The sequence below is a fragment of the Bubalus bubalis genome, chromosome 2 (genome assembly GCF_019923935.1).
Source record: "Bubalus bubalis isolate 160015118507 breed Murrah chromosome 2, NDDB_SH_1, whole genome shotgun sequence".
Taxonomy (NCBI): Eukaryota; Metazoa; Chordata; class Mammalia; order Artiodactyla; family Bovidae; genus Bubalus; species Bubalus bubalis.
The window spans coordinates 158,660,891-158,678,384 of record NC_059158.1 but is presented as its reverse complement, the minus strand read 5'-3'; the positions used below and the strand labels follow the sequence as shown (position 1 = coordinate 158,678,384).

At 52.9% G+C, this 17,494-nt stretch overlaps 1 protein-coding gene and 1 long non-coding RNA gene across 4 annotated transcripts in view; one reads left to right on the top strand and one right to left on the bottom strand.

Annotated features, from left to right (window-relative positions):
- The first annotated feature begins 2,246 nt into the window (after positions 1–2,246).
- Positions 2,247–10,245, top strand: LOC112582927. Of its 2 annotated transcripts, XR_006548947.2 has the most exons (4): positions 2,247–2,370; positions 7,409–7,540; positions 9,554–9,739; positions 10,128–10,245. It is a non-coding gene; the product is annotated as an uncharacterized LOC112582927 (long non-coding RNA). The 2 variants fall into 2 exon arrangements; XR_003107250.3 differs by lacking the exon at positions 10,128–10,245 and having other exon boundaries at positions 9,431–9,568.
- The window catches only part of PNKD (PNKD metallo-beta-lactamase domain containing), a 72,104-nt gene continuing 57,156 nt past the window's right edge, over positions 2,547–17,494 (bottom strand). For both annotated transcript variants that reach the window (XM_006046397.4, XM_006046398.4), the window contains 8 exons: positions 8,613–8,728; positions 8,383–8,495; positions 7,749–7,807; positions 7,042–7,134; positions 6,515–6,678; positions 5,736–5,822; positions 4,709–4,824; positions 2,547–4,482 (listed from right to left, as the gene is read on the bottom strand). In XM_006046397.4, the coding sequence (XP_006046459.1) occupies positions 4,309–4,482; positions 4,709–4,824; positions 5,736–5,822; positions 6,515–6,678; positions 7,042–7,134; positions 7,749–7,807; positions 8,383–8,495; positions 8,613–8,728 (922 nt within the window). In that variant the 3' untranslated portion in view covers positions 2,547–4,308. The remainder of the gene's footprint in view (positions 4,483–4,708; positions 4,825–5,735; positions 5,823–6,514; positions 6,679–7,041; positions 7,135–7,748; positions 7,808–8,382; positions 8,496–8,612; positions 8,729–17,494) is intronic.

The following is a 17,494-nucleotide window of genomic DNA, read 5'->3' as shown; positions in this document are numbered from 1 at the left end:
TACACACAAGTGTACACACAGGGCTTTTCAAGTTCACATCTACAACTTATCCTGTTCTCTGTCCTTCCCTGGAACTTCTAAGGCTGCCCACTTAACATACCCCTCCCTTTTTCTTTTTCTGTGATTTAGAAAGAAAGAGACTATTATTTAGGGGAAAAAAGATGGAGGTGCTTACAGGTTATTTTTAAAATTATGCAGTATTCAAATACCTGTGAGACCACGAGTCTACCTCTATTTCTTCTCATATAATGAATCACAGCACCAGAAATCAGACGTAGCATTTTCCAAAGTGACTTTATATGCCTTTCTCATCTAACTCTTCTAATAGCCTCCAAATAAGTGGACTTGTTGGTGATTGTTTATGATTTTGCTTTGCATCATTTCTGATATCAGACCCCCTATTCCTCTGAGGAACTCTTTCCCCACTCCCAGTACACTGTTTTTCAACTGAGTCTGACATTGGCTTTCCAGGTGTGGTCATGTCATTGAACCTGGCCAGTCAGAGAAGCCCATTCCCCTAACTCCTATGATAGATTAGGGTTGGGCACATGATCCAAACCGAACCAATGAAACTCAGTCCCTGGGACTATTAGAGGTTCTGCTATTAACTTGTAAACCTAGTTGATGAACTAGTAGCCTGTAAACCTGGAACTTCTAGAGAAAATCTTTCCATTATGGGGAAAAAGACTGATAGAGAATGGTATCAATGTAGAAGAAAGCAGAGCTGAATGACGAAACTGCTTTTGAATCCCTGGATCCAGCCATGCCTGAAGTTACCATGATGTAATCCCACACTTCTCAACTTCATGAGCTGATAAATTTCCCCTTTGGTTTGAGCCCCTTTCTATCGAGCATTTGTCACTTGCACTTGAAAGTACATACACAGTAAAGGTTCTGTCTCATTCAAAGTTGTCTCCATTGGAAGATGAAGAAACTGAGATGAAGGTCCTTGGATGTTGAGTGACAGAGCTGGGACTAGAAATCAGATCTCTTAACACGAGTTGTCACTGTTGCTGTTCTGCAAAGAGCAGGTGTCCTAGTTGTTGCTGGTCAGTGCTGGTTCCAGCTGAAGCACGTGCCGTCATTCAGGACGGGTGCCCCAGTGGGAGGATTGGCCAAGGCTGCAGAAAATGCTTCACTAAGCCCTAGAGAACCATCTGTCCTTCAAAACTGGGCACACCCAGAGTGACCTGGCCCTGGGGCTTGGCCCGTCAAGAGACAGTTACAGAGCAGAGACTCGCCCTTCTTCAGGAAGGTAAGGACTACCGCTTCTTCCCTCAATCCCACCCTGGTGCAACCCTGAGCCAGGGTGGGGTCGGGAGCCAGTGCCAAGGTCCTTGGCTCAGGGTGAGGGACACCAAGATGGGAGGCCGAGGTACTACCAGGGGTGGGAAAACTCGGACTTGGGCCCAAGGAAATATGGAGCTAAACCAGTGTTTCCCAGTCTTCAGCCACAACAAGGTCACCTTCAAGAATTCTGCTAAAGCCAAGTGTCACCTTTATTTCATATTTTCCTGTTTCAATAACGCAAGCGCACCTCTGAGATAGTGCAGATTCAGCTATAGACCACCAAAATAAAATGAATGTCGCAATAAAGAGTCACATAAAAAATGTTTTTCCCAGTGCACACACAGTTTTATTACACTCTGTGCTGTGCTTAGTCGCTCAGTTGTGTCTGACTCTTTGTGACTCCATGGACTCTGGCCCACCAGGTTCCTCTGACCATGGGGATTCTCCAGGAAAGAATACTGGAGTGGCTTGCCATGCCCTCCTTCAGGGGAATTTTCCCAACCTAGGGACTGAACAAAGGTCTCCTTCATTGCAAGTGGATTCTTTACCATTGGAGCCACCAAGAAAACACATGTTACACTATACTGTAGTCTGTTAAGTGTGCAACAGCATTATGTCTAAAAAATGGTACATACCTTAATTAAAAGTATAATTAAAAATATTTTATTGATCAAAATACTAACCATCATCTGACAATGCAGGGTTGTCACAAACCTTCAATTTGTAAAAGAAAAATGCAATTATCAGAAAAGCACCCTAAAGTGAAGCACAGTAAAATGAGATATGCCTGTACCTTTAATCACCTACATGAATTGAAAACTGGTGTCACTTGTCAAAAATATTGACCCTGAGGATAAATACAAGGAACACAAAATTATGTTGTTAAAGTTTAACTCAAGATAGCTGCCAGGCTTGACAGCCGACCTGTTTAACAATTAACAGACGAGTCCGGCTGTTAATTGCAGAGGCCTTAAAGGGCCTTAAAGAGGGGTCAGCGCCCAGGCCTTGTCCCTGAAGCATGGGTGGTGACCCTGCAGCTAGCGGTGCATCTGTGCATCTCAAGCTTTGGAAAACACCAAGGTAAGCAAATCATAAACCCTGAACAAATTCTCATGAGCCATGGAAGGATATATTTATAGCTTTGTTTTTGCCCAGAGTTCTAGAAGTGCAGTCCTTCTGAGTAAGCAAGAACTGTAACCCAGAGAGGGAAACAGAGCTACCAATAAAGACAAGCCCACTGAGGGACCAAGCTTCAGTTAAATCATTCATTCATTCAACATTTATTGAGCGCCTACTGTGTGCCAGGCACCGTGCTAGGCGCAAAAATACAGAGATGCATAAGATACAGTCCATGCCCTGAAGGGTTCACAGTCAAGAAGGGGGAGACAAATGTGTAAACAAGTAAAATACAGTGTGATAAGTGCCGCAAGAGAAGCATTGACAAAGAGCAGAGGTAGCCTGGAGGGGGAGGGGCATGGGAGGAGGAGGGGGGACTTCCTGGAGGAGGGGGACCTTGAGGGGGATTGGTGAGATGACTAGGTGTTTGCCAGGCAGACAAGGCAGAAGGAGCAAGGGAAAGGCATTCCATTCTGAGGAACAGCAGGAGCGAAGGCACAGAGGCAGGAACTGCAGGTCTGGAGGGGCGGGGAGCTCTGACTATCCTGGCGGTATTGCTAGAGTTGGTACCAGTGGCTGTGGCCGAAGAGGGAGGCAGAGGCAGGATGATGAGGGAAACTGAGGGCAGGGGCATCTCGGGGGCTCCCCAGTGGGGAGCAGAGCCTGAGGGAAGGCTTCCACCCAGGAAGAGAAGGCTCCTGGCTGACCCCAGGTACGCCTGCTTGAGGACCATCGTTGTCCTCACTGTGGCCCCAAAGGGACCTGGACCCAAGGCCAGAGGAGGAGCTGAGCTGAGGGAGGGCTGAGCAGAGCGGAAGGGCCCGGACCGGGGGTCCTAGAAGCTGCCACTCACTCGAGAGCTGTCCACTCCTGGACTTCTGATTTCTGCTCTCTGCTGTGTAGACCCCCTGCTCCTGCCAGGATGGGGCCAAGGGCAAATGAGAAATGACAAGGCGATGTTGTTGGCCAATTGCAAAGGGCCAGATGAATGGCTTCACTAAGTGAAAGGGGCAAGGGTTGAAGATGAAGCAGGAGTTTCTAAGAATAAGGGCCACAATGAGAAAACCACAGTGGACCTGGTGGACAATGGCTCTCTGGTCCCCAGGGAAGGAGGGGCCCTGCTGGCCCAGGGCAAGGGCAGAGGCCAGCGGGCAGGACCAGGCCAGCTGTGCAGGGAGCATGTGTGACCTACATGACCGTGGGCCTCCAGTCCCAGCCTCCTGGTGTCTCCTTGGCAACCGGGACTTTCCCCCTTCCAGGCAGCAGGGGAGTCACAGAGGCAGATTGTCCACAGCCAGGCTTCCAGCCCTTTCCTCTTTCTCAGAAATGGCTCTGTTTAAAAAAAATGCCCTTGTGGGGGCGGGGGTGGCCTTGCTCTTGTGGGTGCCTTGCTCTTGTGCAAAAATGCCTAGGGGAGGAGGGGCGGAGGCTCAGAAAACCAGAGCCCAGGTGCCCCTCTGAGTGACTGCTTTTCCAAAGCACCTCACCTCAGGCCAGTCTGGGGGAGCGAGTTTCTTTCCCAGCCGTGGATGGGAGGAAGGGGAAGATGGACTCACCCTGTTTGGGACTCCTGCTGCCCTGAGTTCAGAGGCTGCAGCGAGAGCAAGGGCTCTGCGTCCTCACTGCCATGGCAGGAACAGGGGGAACTAACTCCCAGTGTCAGCTCTGCCCTTGGTGACTCAGCCTCACCCCGTGGAGTCCCCAAGCCTTCCGTAAGCTGGCCTCCTCTCGGTCTCAGGGTCTCCTCGCCTGTCCCTCCTCTGCCCTTGACCAGTGTCCGGGTGGTGCCCGCTGACGAGCTGATGGAGGTGGGGTGGTAGCAGAGAGAGGGATGGTGTGGTGTGGGCGATGATGGGCGGTCTCCCCACCGCGGCATGTGGGCTGGGCCGGGCCAGGGTGGGGTCACTTGCTCTTGTGCAGGTCCTTCAGCTGGCGGAGCCTCTCCAGGAGCTGGGCCCGGGAGCAGCCATCGTCGCCTGTGGGGCCGGGGCTTGGCCCCAGAGCCTCCTGCAGCACCAGGCAGTGTGTCCTTAGGAACGGGTTATAGGAGCGCTCCTCCCCCAGGGTGGACGGGCACTGTGGGAGGAGAGACACGGGGTTTGGTGGGGAGGATCTGGAAAACGGATCTGACCAGGGAAACCTCCCCACCTCCTGCCCCATCCTGGGGTTCAGGAGTTCTCACTGGAAGGCCCTTGTGCCAAACAGGCCAGAGCTCTGGGGAGGGGCCTGCAGGGCCTGGCTCAGCAGAGATGGGATCCCTCTGGGGAGTGCCCCCGGCCCCTCCTGGACCCCAGCCCCGCACCGTGCTCTTGCGTTCCATCCGCTGCCTCTGCACCCACTGCATCTTCCTCTCCCGGGCCAGGTTCTCGGGCTCCACCACGCCTGCAAAGCCCAGGTTCTCCTCTGCATACTCGTGGCCTAAGGATGGCCATGGGGGCCGAGACACAGGGCAGAGTGAGACAGGTTATGGTTAGGAAAAGTCCTCCCATTCCCAGGCCAATGGGTAACCTAACAACTGAGGAGGAGGGACAGTGCTTCTAGAAAAAGCCCAACCACAAGGAGCTGCTTCTATAAACACAAGTCAGCCACGAGTGACGCTGCAGAAGCAATTGAGGGGGGAAAACCACAGACCTGGAGCCAGAAGACCTGCATTCTAGTGCTGCTGGTTCTGCCCAGCTGTGCAACCTCAGTCAGGTCATGGCCCCTCTCTGAGCCAGCGTTTTCTCCTTTGCAAGTGGGGAAAATAATAATGCTGCTAGAACGTTATGTGTCCCTGGGGCTGGGATCAGGACCTGGTGCACGTTAGGTGCTCAACAAAGTATTTGTTGAATGGAATGAATGGATGAATATATGTTCTGAGGACTGACTGAGATATTAGTAGATGTGTTTTAGAAACTACAGATATGCAATGTACCCATGCATGTATGTATGTATGGATGGATGGATATTCCACATACATGCATATGGATGATGGGTGTGCCATGTGGGTGTGATGGACACAGGTAATGATCCATTCAGAGTGGATTTAAGGCGCCTCATTAAGCAAAGGCTATTTTCTGTTCTAGGCTCTGGCTATGAGAAATCAGCCATCCCATGGGGACACTCTGGGGCTTACAGGGCTCCCCAGAGGCTGCGGGCTGGCTGCCAGGGGCAGCTGACATAAGAGGCCTTACACAGCCAGTGCTCCAGAAAGAAGGGAGTGTGCCCCACTGCTGGAGATGGCTCCCAGGAGCACTGGAGGTAGAGCTGTATCACCTCTGGGTCAGGAACTGGGTCGGCTGGGACTCTGGGTGTGTGAGGGGCTGGGAAGAGATGGAGGGGAACCTCACCAGGCCACAGAAGAGTGTCGTCTCCCAGCCCGAGCACGGTGTCCAGTGAGCTCAGCATGGTCTCTGCAGTACCCTCAAAGGTCCGTCCTGGTAGGGTCAGCGGGTATGTGTGAGGAACAAGGATCACACAGCAGGGTAAGGTCCATGGAGAGGGGTGGGGACCCCCCTGTATAGCTGGGGCTGACCACCAGCCCTCACCCGTGCCCCTGCCATGCCCATTTGTCTGGCATGGATCCCTCCCTTCCCCTGAGAGCTGGACCCAAACATTCAGCCCTAGCTGGGCCTGTCTGAGGGCACAGACTGACACGTGGCGGGAGAGGGGGTGTGGAGCCTCCAGGCTGAGTTCTGTGGCTCCAGGCCCACTCCAGGCAAGGTTGTGCTTTTGCACACAGCACCGCCTTCTTTGCCTGCACTGCCTGGGACTGGTGATCCCCCACCCACAGGATCAGCCTGTCACTCAGGGGTTCTCAGGTTTTTGTAACTGGTCTTGCCAGTCACTCTATCAGAGAACCCGGCTCCACCCAATGGAAACAAATGCTCTTTGAGGTCGGTACTCAGTTATAGGCTTCACCTCATTCCATCCATCCCCTTTGGGATGTCATGAGGATATGAAAGAAAAATCGAGGTAACAAAGGTGGAAATAACTGCTAAGGCAACACGTGTGCGGAAACCAACGTTTCCATGCATTGCGTAGGGCTGCGGCTGTCCTCAGGCCCCTGCCCTGGCCTCTCTTCCTCCCTCTCATCCCCGCACTCCCCCTTCCCTTTTGGGGGACTCACCACAGCCAGAGAGGAAGAGCAGATCCCCTGAGAAGAGGCAGGAGGGACCCTCATAGGGCTCCCCATCCAGCAAGTAGACCAGATGGCCTTGTGTATGGCCCGGGGTGGCCAGAGCCCGGATCTGAAGCCGTCCCACGCTAACCACATCTTGATGACACAGGGGACTGAGGAGGGAGGCAACAGTGGAGAGAAGGCACTAGAACTTGGGCCACGTTCCTCTTCCCTCCCCTGCACTGCCCAGGCCCAAGGGGATAGGTGATGTGCAAGGGCAGGGCTTCCCCACCAGAGAAAGATGGGCCCCCTCAGTGCCCAGGGCTTCAGATTCAAGCCCTTCTGCTTCCTCTTTGGGGGACTATGGCTGGATCAGTTGTGGGGTGGACAGTGTTATGCTTCAGATGGGCTGTGATCTGCCCTTGAAGGGCCAGGAAGGGCATCAGCAAAGATCCAACTGCTGATAGCCCTGAAACACATAACTGAAGGATGAGGGTGAAGGACAGGGCCATCCCACCCCTGGGTCAGGGACTTACTGGGTGAGGTAGGGAATGCTGTCCTGAGGGCTCCCATATACCCGACAGTCCTGGTGCCGCCGACTGAGGTCGCGGTTCCCTCCGCTGTGGTCCCTGTAGGATGGCACAGACAGGCAGGGGCTTTAAGGGGCAGCTGCACTGGGCCTCCTAGCCTCTTTCTTCCCAAAGCATCTCCAGGGCTTTGAGCCCTGCGACTCCTGGCTCCTGGACTGAACCAAGCCATCCGCTCCGCTTCAGACCTTTGTTCAAGCTGTCATCCTGCCCTCTAATTCCTCCACGTGGATCTCATCATACCCACCCAGTGCCCCTGCCCCCCAAACCCTGTGTTGGCTGCCACAGTTGTGATTGTTTGTATACTTTCACACAGGGCTGTCTTCCCTATTGGACTAAAACCTCCCTGGATGAAAGAGATGACAAGGTTTGCCCATGCCCAGCAGACATGCCCATGGAATGAAAGATAAATGCCTGCCCTGTCCTCCTCTGGTGCTTCAGGAGCCTGGTAAGTAGAAGACGGGGAGACCCGTCCCTCCCTCTTCCCCCCCTCCCCTGGTGCCCCAGTGACTTCATGAGGATGGTGCCCCCCCAGCCTGATCCCTGACCCGCAGCCCAGTGTGTTCTCATGGGTCCCAGTCCTGGAAAGCCCAGCGGAGCCAGGGCCGGCCAAGGGAAGATGATCTGCACTCAGACCTCCCACCTCAGCCCCTTACCAGTGTTTGTGGGTGCAGAGAATGGCAACCAAGTTAACACCTTCCTTTTCAATGGAAGCCTGGGGGAGAGAGGAGGTAGTCAGACTGGGGATCGGGATGCTGGGTAGAGAGGAGAGCAGGGAGAGATGTGGGGAAGGCGATGGAGCCAGAGAATGGGAAGGGGGTAGGGAAGAGGGGGTTGGATAAAGGGGGGCACCTGAGCCCCAGCACGGGCACAGGGTGGAGGGAGACTGGCAGAGCAGGTGGATACACAGGTACATGTACACAGAGACATAAGAAATGGAGAGAATGATGAAGGGACCCAAACACAACAGACAGAGGCAAGGTTCAGAGAGGGGGCCACAGAGAGGAAGAGGCAGAAGGAAGCCGGCTAGACCCACAGCCCCGGGTCAGCACCACTCTCCCTCCAGCTCTGATTCTCCCACTGCTGTCCTCCCCTCCTCCCCCGGCCACACCCTGCACACTGAGCCTTCCCCAGTGGGTCACGTGTGTTTGTGGCGGTCAGGGTGTGCTGTGTGAGTGCACATGGAGGGGGCACCTCCCACTGGCAGAGAGCAAGGTCAGCCTCTCTCTAACAAGAAGCTGCCAGCCCCCCAGGTGAGCCCAGGTCCCACTGCCCTCGTCCTCCCCTCACCTGGACAGCCTGAGGGTCTGACGGGTCCACAGCCACAGCCAGCCGGGCCTGGGTGTCGATGATGAGGTAGCTGTAGTTGTCCGAGAGGACGGGGATGGGGAGCACCTTCACTCCTGGGGAATAGAGATGTGGGTTGGGGGGCAGGGCAGGTAGCCCATCCACTGGGGGAAGAGATGGGGTGGGTGGGCACAGCCTGGGGCGGTTGCTGGCCTGGGGCGGCCAGAGCTCACCATTGAAGAGGCGGGGCTGGGTTCTGGAGTGGCCTTTGGGGTAGCGATTCCGAGCCCTGCGCAGCTGCTGGCGGTAGAAGAGGTACCCGAGCCGGGTGCGCGTGTAGAGGCTGTACCTGCGGGGCGGGACGTCTGCTCAGCCCAGGCCCCACGTCTCCACGGCCTCGGTCACCCCCTGCGCCAGTGCAACTCCACCGCCACTTGTTGCGTGCCGACTGTCTGCCTTGCTCAGGACTCAGGACAAGATGCAAAATGAAACAGACAGACCCCAAGCTCAAAGCTCATCAGGCCAGATGTGAACTGAGGAATTCACAGAAGAGATCTGAGGATGAGGGCTTTATTCAGTGAAGGCAGTACAGGAGTTAGGAAGCCGCTAGGAGGTGGGAACCCTATTTCAGGCAGAGCAGCGGTGCATCGCAGTCACGCGTGGGACCTACTGAAGGCCAGATTCCTCAGCCCCATCCCAGCGTTTTGAGTCTTAGGCAGTTTGAGTGGGGCCCAGGAATCTGCATTTCTAACAAGCTCTGGGTGATGTTGATGCTATTGGCCCAGAGACCACAAGGCTGAGAACCCCTAGGGTAGAGGAAACAACAGGCCCAGGCCCAGGGACAGCAGACAGCAGGGTTCACTGAGGGAAATGATAGAAAGCTCTGCTTGGCTCTTTAGTGGAGGAAGCCAGCAGAAGTGAGGCTGGATGGTTTGACCACACTCCCTCCCTCCACCTGCCACGTTCTAGGCTACACAGTGAAAAGGGGGCACGTGGAACAGAGGGGACTCATGAGTGACAGAGTCCCCCAACACAGGATTCTGGCACACAGGGCGGCTTTACAGATGCGCGACCCGGCAGTCACCGAGGGCCCCACACTGGGCATGACGCTCTGCTGCCACCATCCTGAAATCCTTAAGGATTTTCTCTTTGAACTTGTGTCTTGAACATGAAGTCTGATGGGACAACGGAACATGCACATGGGCAGAGGTGATGCACATATCATCACGTCACATCACACGTGTCTGCTCGGTCCCTGCTGCCCTGACCCTGCTTCACACACCGTGTTCACCATGGCCATGAGCACAGAATTCTGGTGGACCCTCTATGTGTGGGAATTCAAGACCCAAGGTGAAGACAAGTGAGTGTACCTCTATGAGTAAAGGGCTGGAGGGCACTAGCTGACCCCACTCCAGTACTCTTGCTTGGAAAATCCCATGGACGGAGGAGCCTGTTAGGCTGCAGTCCATGGGGTCGCTAAGAGTCGGACAGGACTGAGCGACTTCACTTTCACTTTTCACTTTCATGCATTGGAGAAGGAAATGGTAACCCACTCCAGTGTTCTTGCCTGGAGAATCCCAGGGACGGGGGAGCCTGGTGGGCTGCCGTCTATGGGGTCGCACAGAGTCGGACACGACTGAAGTGACTTAGCATAGCTGACCTGTGAGCCACACTTTGGGTTCAAACTAGAATTTGCTTGTGGGATGTCCCTGGTGGTCCAGTGGTTAAAATTTTGCTTTCTAATGCAGGCGTTGTGAGTTCGATTCCTGGTTGGGAGGCAAAGATCCCATGCACCTCGTGGCCAAAATACCAAATCACAAAATAGAAGCAATATTGTAACAAACTCAATAAAGACTTTTAAAATGGTCCACATTAAAAAAAAAATCTTATATAAAAAAAGGAATTTGCTTAAAATGCATCAAGAGGCAATGGTGTTCTAAGAGACACAGGAACCCTACCACATCCTTTCTTATGTATAATCCTACCATTAGTGCTGCAAATGATGCTGTTACAGAAAGGAAGGGAAAGAGGCCACGGATCTGTCCTTTTCCTTCCAGCTATTCCTCATTCATCAGAAAGCTGAAAGCAGAGAGAGCTGAGAATGCTATGCATCAAGAAGTGAAACAAAAACAGCTGAGTTAGGTCTGCTGCCACACTTCCACTGTTCTGGTAAGAACATAACACATATCTGTGTACAAGCTAAGAAATGTGAGTTACGTAGTTTCAGTGATCCCACGTATAAGTTAAATGTTCTTATTGTTGCTGTTGGTGTTGTTTAGTTGCTAAGCCAGGTCCAGCTCTTTTGCGATCCCATGGACTGTAGCCCACCAGGTTCCTCTGTCCATGGGATTTCCCTGGCAAGAATACTGGAGTGGGTAGCCATTTCCTTCAGGGGATCTTCCTGATCCAGGGATTGAACTCTCATCTCCTGCTTAGCAGGTGGATTCATTTGCCACTGAGCCACCTGGGAAGCCCCAAGTGTTCTTATATTTGCATTTAAAATTGACATTGCATGATATATAATGAATGGCACAATTCATGCTAATAATTAACATTTTAAATGTTCCCCTACTCAAATGACATTAAGTAGCAAATTAAAAACATCATGGCAAGTCAAGAGAGAGAGATTGTAGAACAAAGGAAAGTCTTCATAATTTCGTATCGGATGTGGCACCTCTTTCTTGCTTTTTGAGCAAGAGGGTCCAAATGCCATTTTATACTGGGCCCTGTGAAGAATGAGCCATCTCGGGCCCTGGGGTCGCAGGAGGGTGACAGGCTAGGCTGTGGGTGGGTTTGGTCAGTGTTTAGGTTTACACAGCAAGGCAGGAGGTAATGGGGGTGGGATTCTGGCTGATCAAGCCTGAGACAGAAAAGTAGAAGTTGGGATGCTGGATGAAGGACCCCAAATCCCTACAGAGGTTTACTGTGTCTGTGGGGGGCAGGGGTAGGGGGAGGGCCCTTTGGGAAGGGCAAGCTGATTTGATCAAAACCAAGCAGTTTCCATGGAGAAGGCAATGGCACCCCACTCCAGTACTCTTGCCTGGAAAATCCCATGGACGGAGGAGCCTGGTAGGCTGCGGTCCATGGAGTGGCTAAGAGTTGGACACAACTGAGCGACTTCACTTTCACTTTTCACTTTCATACATTGGAGCAGGAAATGGCAACCCACTCCAGTGTTCTTGCCTGGAGAATCCCAGGGACGGGGGAGCCTGGTGGGCTGCTGTCTATGGGGTCGCACAGAGTCGGACAGGACTGAAGCGACTTAGCAGCAGCAGCAAGCATGTTTCCATAACAGTTTGCTGAAGGTGAATCACTGCTGTCCCAGCTCTGTGTGCCTGAGCACTTGTTTTAGTTGGGAAATTGAATGCGCTGTGGAGGGGTTCTACCATCCTTTAGGAGTCTTCATGACTGTTTTTTATGGGTCCTGTTTTTGTTTTATTTTAAAATTAATTTCGACCACTTCCTACTTTCACTCATTCCACAATATTTAGTGAGGCCTTGCTATTAGCCTGCTCTGGGCACACAGCGGTAAGGCAGAGTCCCGGCTTTCTTGCAGCTTCTACTCTAGCAGGACAGACAGGACAGTAAACATACTGTCAAGGGACTTTCCTGTGGGCCAGTGGTTAAGAATCTGCCTTGCAAAGCAGGGAACTCTGGTTTGATCCCTGGTTGGGGAACTAAGATCCCACACGCTATGGAGCAACTAGGCCCACAGGCCACAACTTCTGAGCCCTCGCACCACAACAACTGAGTCCTTGCACCGCAGTGAAAGATCCCACAAGATGCAATGAAGACCTTGTGCAACACAACTAAGACCCGAGGCAGCCAAATAAATAAATAAATAAACACACTGTTCCCCGATAGCTCAGTTGGTAAAGAATCCGCCTGCAATGCAGGAGACCCTGGTTCAATTCCTGGGTAGGGAAGATCTGCTGGAGAAGGGATAGGCTACCCGCTCCAGTATTCTTGGGCTTCCCTTGTGGCTCAGCTGGTAAGGAATCTGCCTGCAATGCAGGAGACCTGGTTTCAATCCCTGGGTTGGGAAGATCCCCTGGAAAAGGGAAAGGCTACCCATTCCAGTATTCTGGCCTGGAGAATTCCATGGACTGTGTAGTCCATGGGGTTGCAAAGAGTAGGACACGACTGAGTGACTTTCATTTTCACTTTCACTGTCAAGAGAAGATGACAAAATAAACAAGGCGAAAGGATAGAGAAGGAGGACAAGAGCTACTATTCTAGATCTGATGGTCAGTCATGGAAGGCCTCTTTGAGGAGGTGACACTTCCAAGAAGGAAAGGGGACAGGACGTGTGAGAACCTGGGGAAGGCACACCAAGACTGGGTGAGCGCTGGTGGGAGCTGCTGGTTCTTGCCTTTCCGCCTGCTGTGCCGCTGGGACAACAAACACTCGGCACAGCACAGAGGGGACTGGCTGGATCAACCCACATATCCTGGACTGGACGGTAGACCAGAAAAGGAACGTTTGGGAGATGATGCATGGAATTTCACTGGAGTCTGGAGAGTGGTTTGGATGGATGTTAATTTCTTGGTTTTCATGACTGTACCATGGTTATGGAAGATGTTAACATTTCGGAGAACTGGGTGAGGGGGTATATGGGAATTCTTTGCACAAATTTTGCAAATCTGAGATGATTTCAAAATGAAAATTTTAAAAATAATAAAGAAGAAAAGAAAATCACCCTTGCCTCTGTACCCAGCCACCACTTGGCATCTAGGCCCTATTCCTGACTTCATTTCTTCCTATTTAGGCTTACAGGAAGCGCAGGACCCCTGGCAACAGGAAGCTCTGGGTTCTCATCACGGCTTGGGCTGTCCTTGGTCTGAGACCTTGAGCTAGTCAATGGTCTCACAGATCAGACTTCTCATCTATGAAATAGCGATACCACGACTTACCCCTGCAGGACTGTGTAGGGATTAAGTGACATAAAACAAGATGACAAATGTTAGCCTTTTCCAGGGGCTGAAGGGTGGAAGGAGTTTAGCAACTGCTGTTTCCTTCCCAAATTCAGCAGGACACCCTTCACAGCTGCTAGAACAAGGCTGTGCACAATCTGGGAGGGACTGGTAAACATTCCCCGTCTTCCCTTATTGGATACTTAGTACACGTACTTTGTCCTCCAACAAAGATCAAGATGTACAAGGGCAGGGACTATGCAGTAAGAAGCTGCAGTAAACCAGGCTCTGCTCTTCCATTGGCTTTAACCAGCAAATATTTACTGCACGTGCTGGACCGGGTACAGAAGGCAGAGAACAAGGCAGATGGCTCCCTGCCAACATAATGAGAGGAGCAGCCAACAGACACTGAACCGGAAAACAAAACAATCAACAAGCAAGCGCTTAACTGTGGTGGGAAAGGAAGATGGTTTCCCAGTAGACTGGGTGGTTGGAAAAGGCTCCTTCTCTGAGGGCGACCCTTGAGCAGGGAACAGACAGATGGGGCAGCCAGCGGTGCTGACTGACTGTGGGGGGCGCAGCACCAACGTCCCTATACAGGCACTAGTGGGGCACATTCGAGGAGCTGCCAAGAGACCTCGAAGCCTGTAGGCAGAGAAAGGGTCAGCGAGGTGCGCAGGGGTCAGGCCATGGAGAGGGGGTGGAAAACTGCTGGTGGGTTTGAAAGAGGGGAAGCGTATGTTCTAACTTCCTTTTTAAGAGCTTGCTCAGCTGCTGTGTGGAGGGTAGAATGAACTGGAGCGGAGGGGAAGGGGGATGGGGAGTCACGCAGTGAGGGACACGACAAGGGCCTGGACTAGAGGAGGTGTTGCAGGTGGAGAAAGGTGGTGGTGGGATGGCTGTCAGACCCAAGATCTGTGCTGGCCAGGGTGGCCCCTGTGGCCCTGAGGTCTGGATCGCAGCACAGAGCAGGGGGGAGGGGCCTGAGGACCCGGTTGCATGGGGCCTGGTTCTTTGCAGACAAAGGATTCCTCGTGCTTCTCTCCAGTCCCTGAGCTCTGTTCCCCCTCCACTGGCGGGCTGGCTGCATCACCAGGGTCTATAACCATGCCTGTCAGCTCTTCCCCTTGCTGCCTCTCTTTCTGGGAAAGGCGCTGTCACCCTCCTAGTTTCACAACTCAAGCATCCATTTAACCCTTTCCTCGGTGACTCGGACAGAATTCCTCTCCATTTCTCACTTCCCTTCATGGGCTCACCCCTGCAAAGAGAAACTGTTGGCGAGGCCCTAACGAAAGCCTCCTCTAGTCAGCTCTCTGACTCACTGAACCAAACTGCAAACCACTGGCAGATGCTCATACTCCCAAAGCACCACTTTTGACTGCATCCTGTTCTTGCTCAACAGCCTTCAGTGGCTCCCCAGGGCTGGTGGGAGAGTGTCCAACCCCCAGGCAGGCCCTCTGTGGACCGGGAGGAGGCAAGCCTCTGTCCCCTCCCCAATATGGCCCCATGGAAACCCCGTGTCCCAAGAGTGAACAAGTGGACATCCCAAATGTCCATTGATAGCACAATGGACAAATAAATTATGACATATTCCGACCATGGAAAACTACACGTCAGGGGAGTGAATGATTTAGGCTACCCGTTCTCAGCCTGCACAGAGCTCAAACGTAACACTGAGCTAACAGACGGGCCACAGAAAACAGACAACCTGACAATATTTCCCTAAAATGCCAAAGAAGGACTTCCCTGGTGGTCCAGTGGGTGCAGGTCAATCCCTGGTCAGGGAACCAAGATCCCACATGTCGCGTGGTGTGGCTAGGAGAAAAAAAAAAGGCCAAAGCAAGCAAAACCATCATTGGTATGCAGACGTAAATAGTAAAAGAATAAAGTAAATAGTAAAAGAATAAAGGCAGCCGAGGGGAAGGCATGGTCAGCATGGTTAGTAGGGTTTCCTCTGGGAGAGGGGGAAGGTGGGCTGGGGAGGTGGGCGCCGAGCTTCACAGGGTCTGTAACATTGTCTTTCTTAAGCTGGGAGTATTATTTTATCTGTCTTCTGAATGCCTGAAATAGCTCATTAAAATTTCAGAACTACAGTCCTGCCTGGCTCCCACAGGTCTCAGGCTGGAATAGCCTCCAGGCCTAACTTACTGGACCACTACCCACTCCCTAATCAGCACCATGCAGGAACCCCAAGCATCCTTCACGGCTTCCCTGGTGGCTCAGATGGTAAAGAATCTGCCTGCCAAACAGGAGACCCAGGTTCGATCCCTGAGTTGGGAAAATGCCCTGGAGAAGGGAATGACACCCCACTCCAATATTCTTGCCTGGGAAATTCCATGAACAGAGGATCCTGGCGGACTACAGTCCATGCAGTCACCAAGAGTTGGACACGACTGAGTGACTAACACACACACATACAAGCATTTTTCAGGGCTGGGCTCAACCCCAGGGCCTGATTATCCTGGTAGAAAGCTGCCATCCCCTGCTCCATCTGGGGCGCTCAGGAGCAGCTGAGCCCCGGGGCAGCGGCTGCACCTTATCAACTTCTACCTGGTGCCCTAATCAGCGCCATGCAGTGCCATGCAGCGCCCGCAAGGGGTGGGCTGTCACCAGCCTGTTTCTCGTGGCTCCTCTGCAATCCCCTAGCAGTGGCCCAGCACAGAACCGGGACTCACAAAACCCTGGCTAAGTGAGCAGGAAAGGCAGCACAGGACCAGGCATGTAAGTATAAAAGTGACGGGCATAGAAAGCGGACTGTCAGCACTGACTGCGGCTCCACCTAACTAGCCCCAGGCCAGGCTGTGATGCCCAGTGAGGGTATCGGAGGCCCGAATTACAGCCACCTCTGCCCTGGCTCTTCCTTCCCACCTCACCCACCTGCTTCCAAGTCCCTCCCCTCTCCTGGTGGGACCCACAAGGTGGAGCAGGGTGCTCTGATAAGCAGGTCATCTAGACCCAAGGGCCTGGGTGAGGCTGTGTCAATGGGGCACAAAATCTCAACTTCCCCGGCCTAGGGTCTGGACCCAGGGCCTCTAAAGTGGAGGAGATGGGGGAGCAGAGGAAAGGGGGTCTGAAGACAAGTCCGCAGTCCTGGCTTTGCCCCACAGGTTAGAACATCTCTCCGGAGCCCACTGGCCTCATCTTTAATAAGAATGACCTTTCCCTCAGCTTTCCCAGACCCCACCAGTGGGCTCAGTGCCTCTCGTTGGTTATCTCCTGTCATCCTCCAAGCAACCCCGAGTCAGGTATCATTATTTCCTCCACTTTACAGATAAGGCCAACGGAGCCCAGAGAGGTGGACTGAGTGGTTGGGCAGCCTGACCCCGGAGCCCACACTCTTCTTTTTTTTTTTTTTTAAATGGCATGTGGTTCCCTGACCAGGGATCAAACCCACGCCCTCTGCAGTGGAAGCGCGAAGTTTTAATCACTGGATGACCAGGAAAGTTCCTGGAGTTCATTTACACTTTTAACCATTGCAACCCCCTAATAATTTATTAGCAGGTAGGATGAGATGAGTGGGCCTGAACCATTTGGGGTCAGACTCAATTCCTTTGAGGGCCTTTGCTGGGAAAACATATTTGTCGGGGTAATTACAGTGTTCAGACACAGCCGGGCATCTGGCCTCTGGGACCTCCTGGAGCACTAGTTTCAGTCTCTATGAGACACAAGCCTTTGAACCCTGTGAACTCTCTCCCCAGACCACCTCCTCACATGCGCAGTTTTCCTGAGGACTGCAGAGGGTCTGAGACCCCAGCAGCTCTCAGGAGAAGGTACCTTGAGTGGAGAATCCTGGAGACCTCTTTCAGTCTAGGCTCTGCCACTCTCTACCCTGAACCATGACTGGGTGGATGGTTCCACAGGGAGCAGCGCAAGCCAGATGGACAACAGAATTTAGGAAAAAAAGATGGGGAAATGCAAAAGTGAATGAGTCCCTGGGAAGAACCTGCCTCCCATCTCCTAGCCCCGCATCTTGCTAGGATGTCGCCGTCCCCTGTAACGGGGCTCACAGCTCCCTTTCTTCTGCTGCCCGAGGTAAGAAGCAGAAACTCACTCCCCAAGCCTCAGTTTCCCACTCTGTAAAACCAAGTGCTCTTCCCCTCTGAATGAGCAGCTGAGCCCAGAAAGTTCAGGTGACTTACACAATGACATGGATCTCTGCAGGGCCTGATGTGGGATTCAAACTCCCTGCAGCATGAGAATGT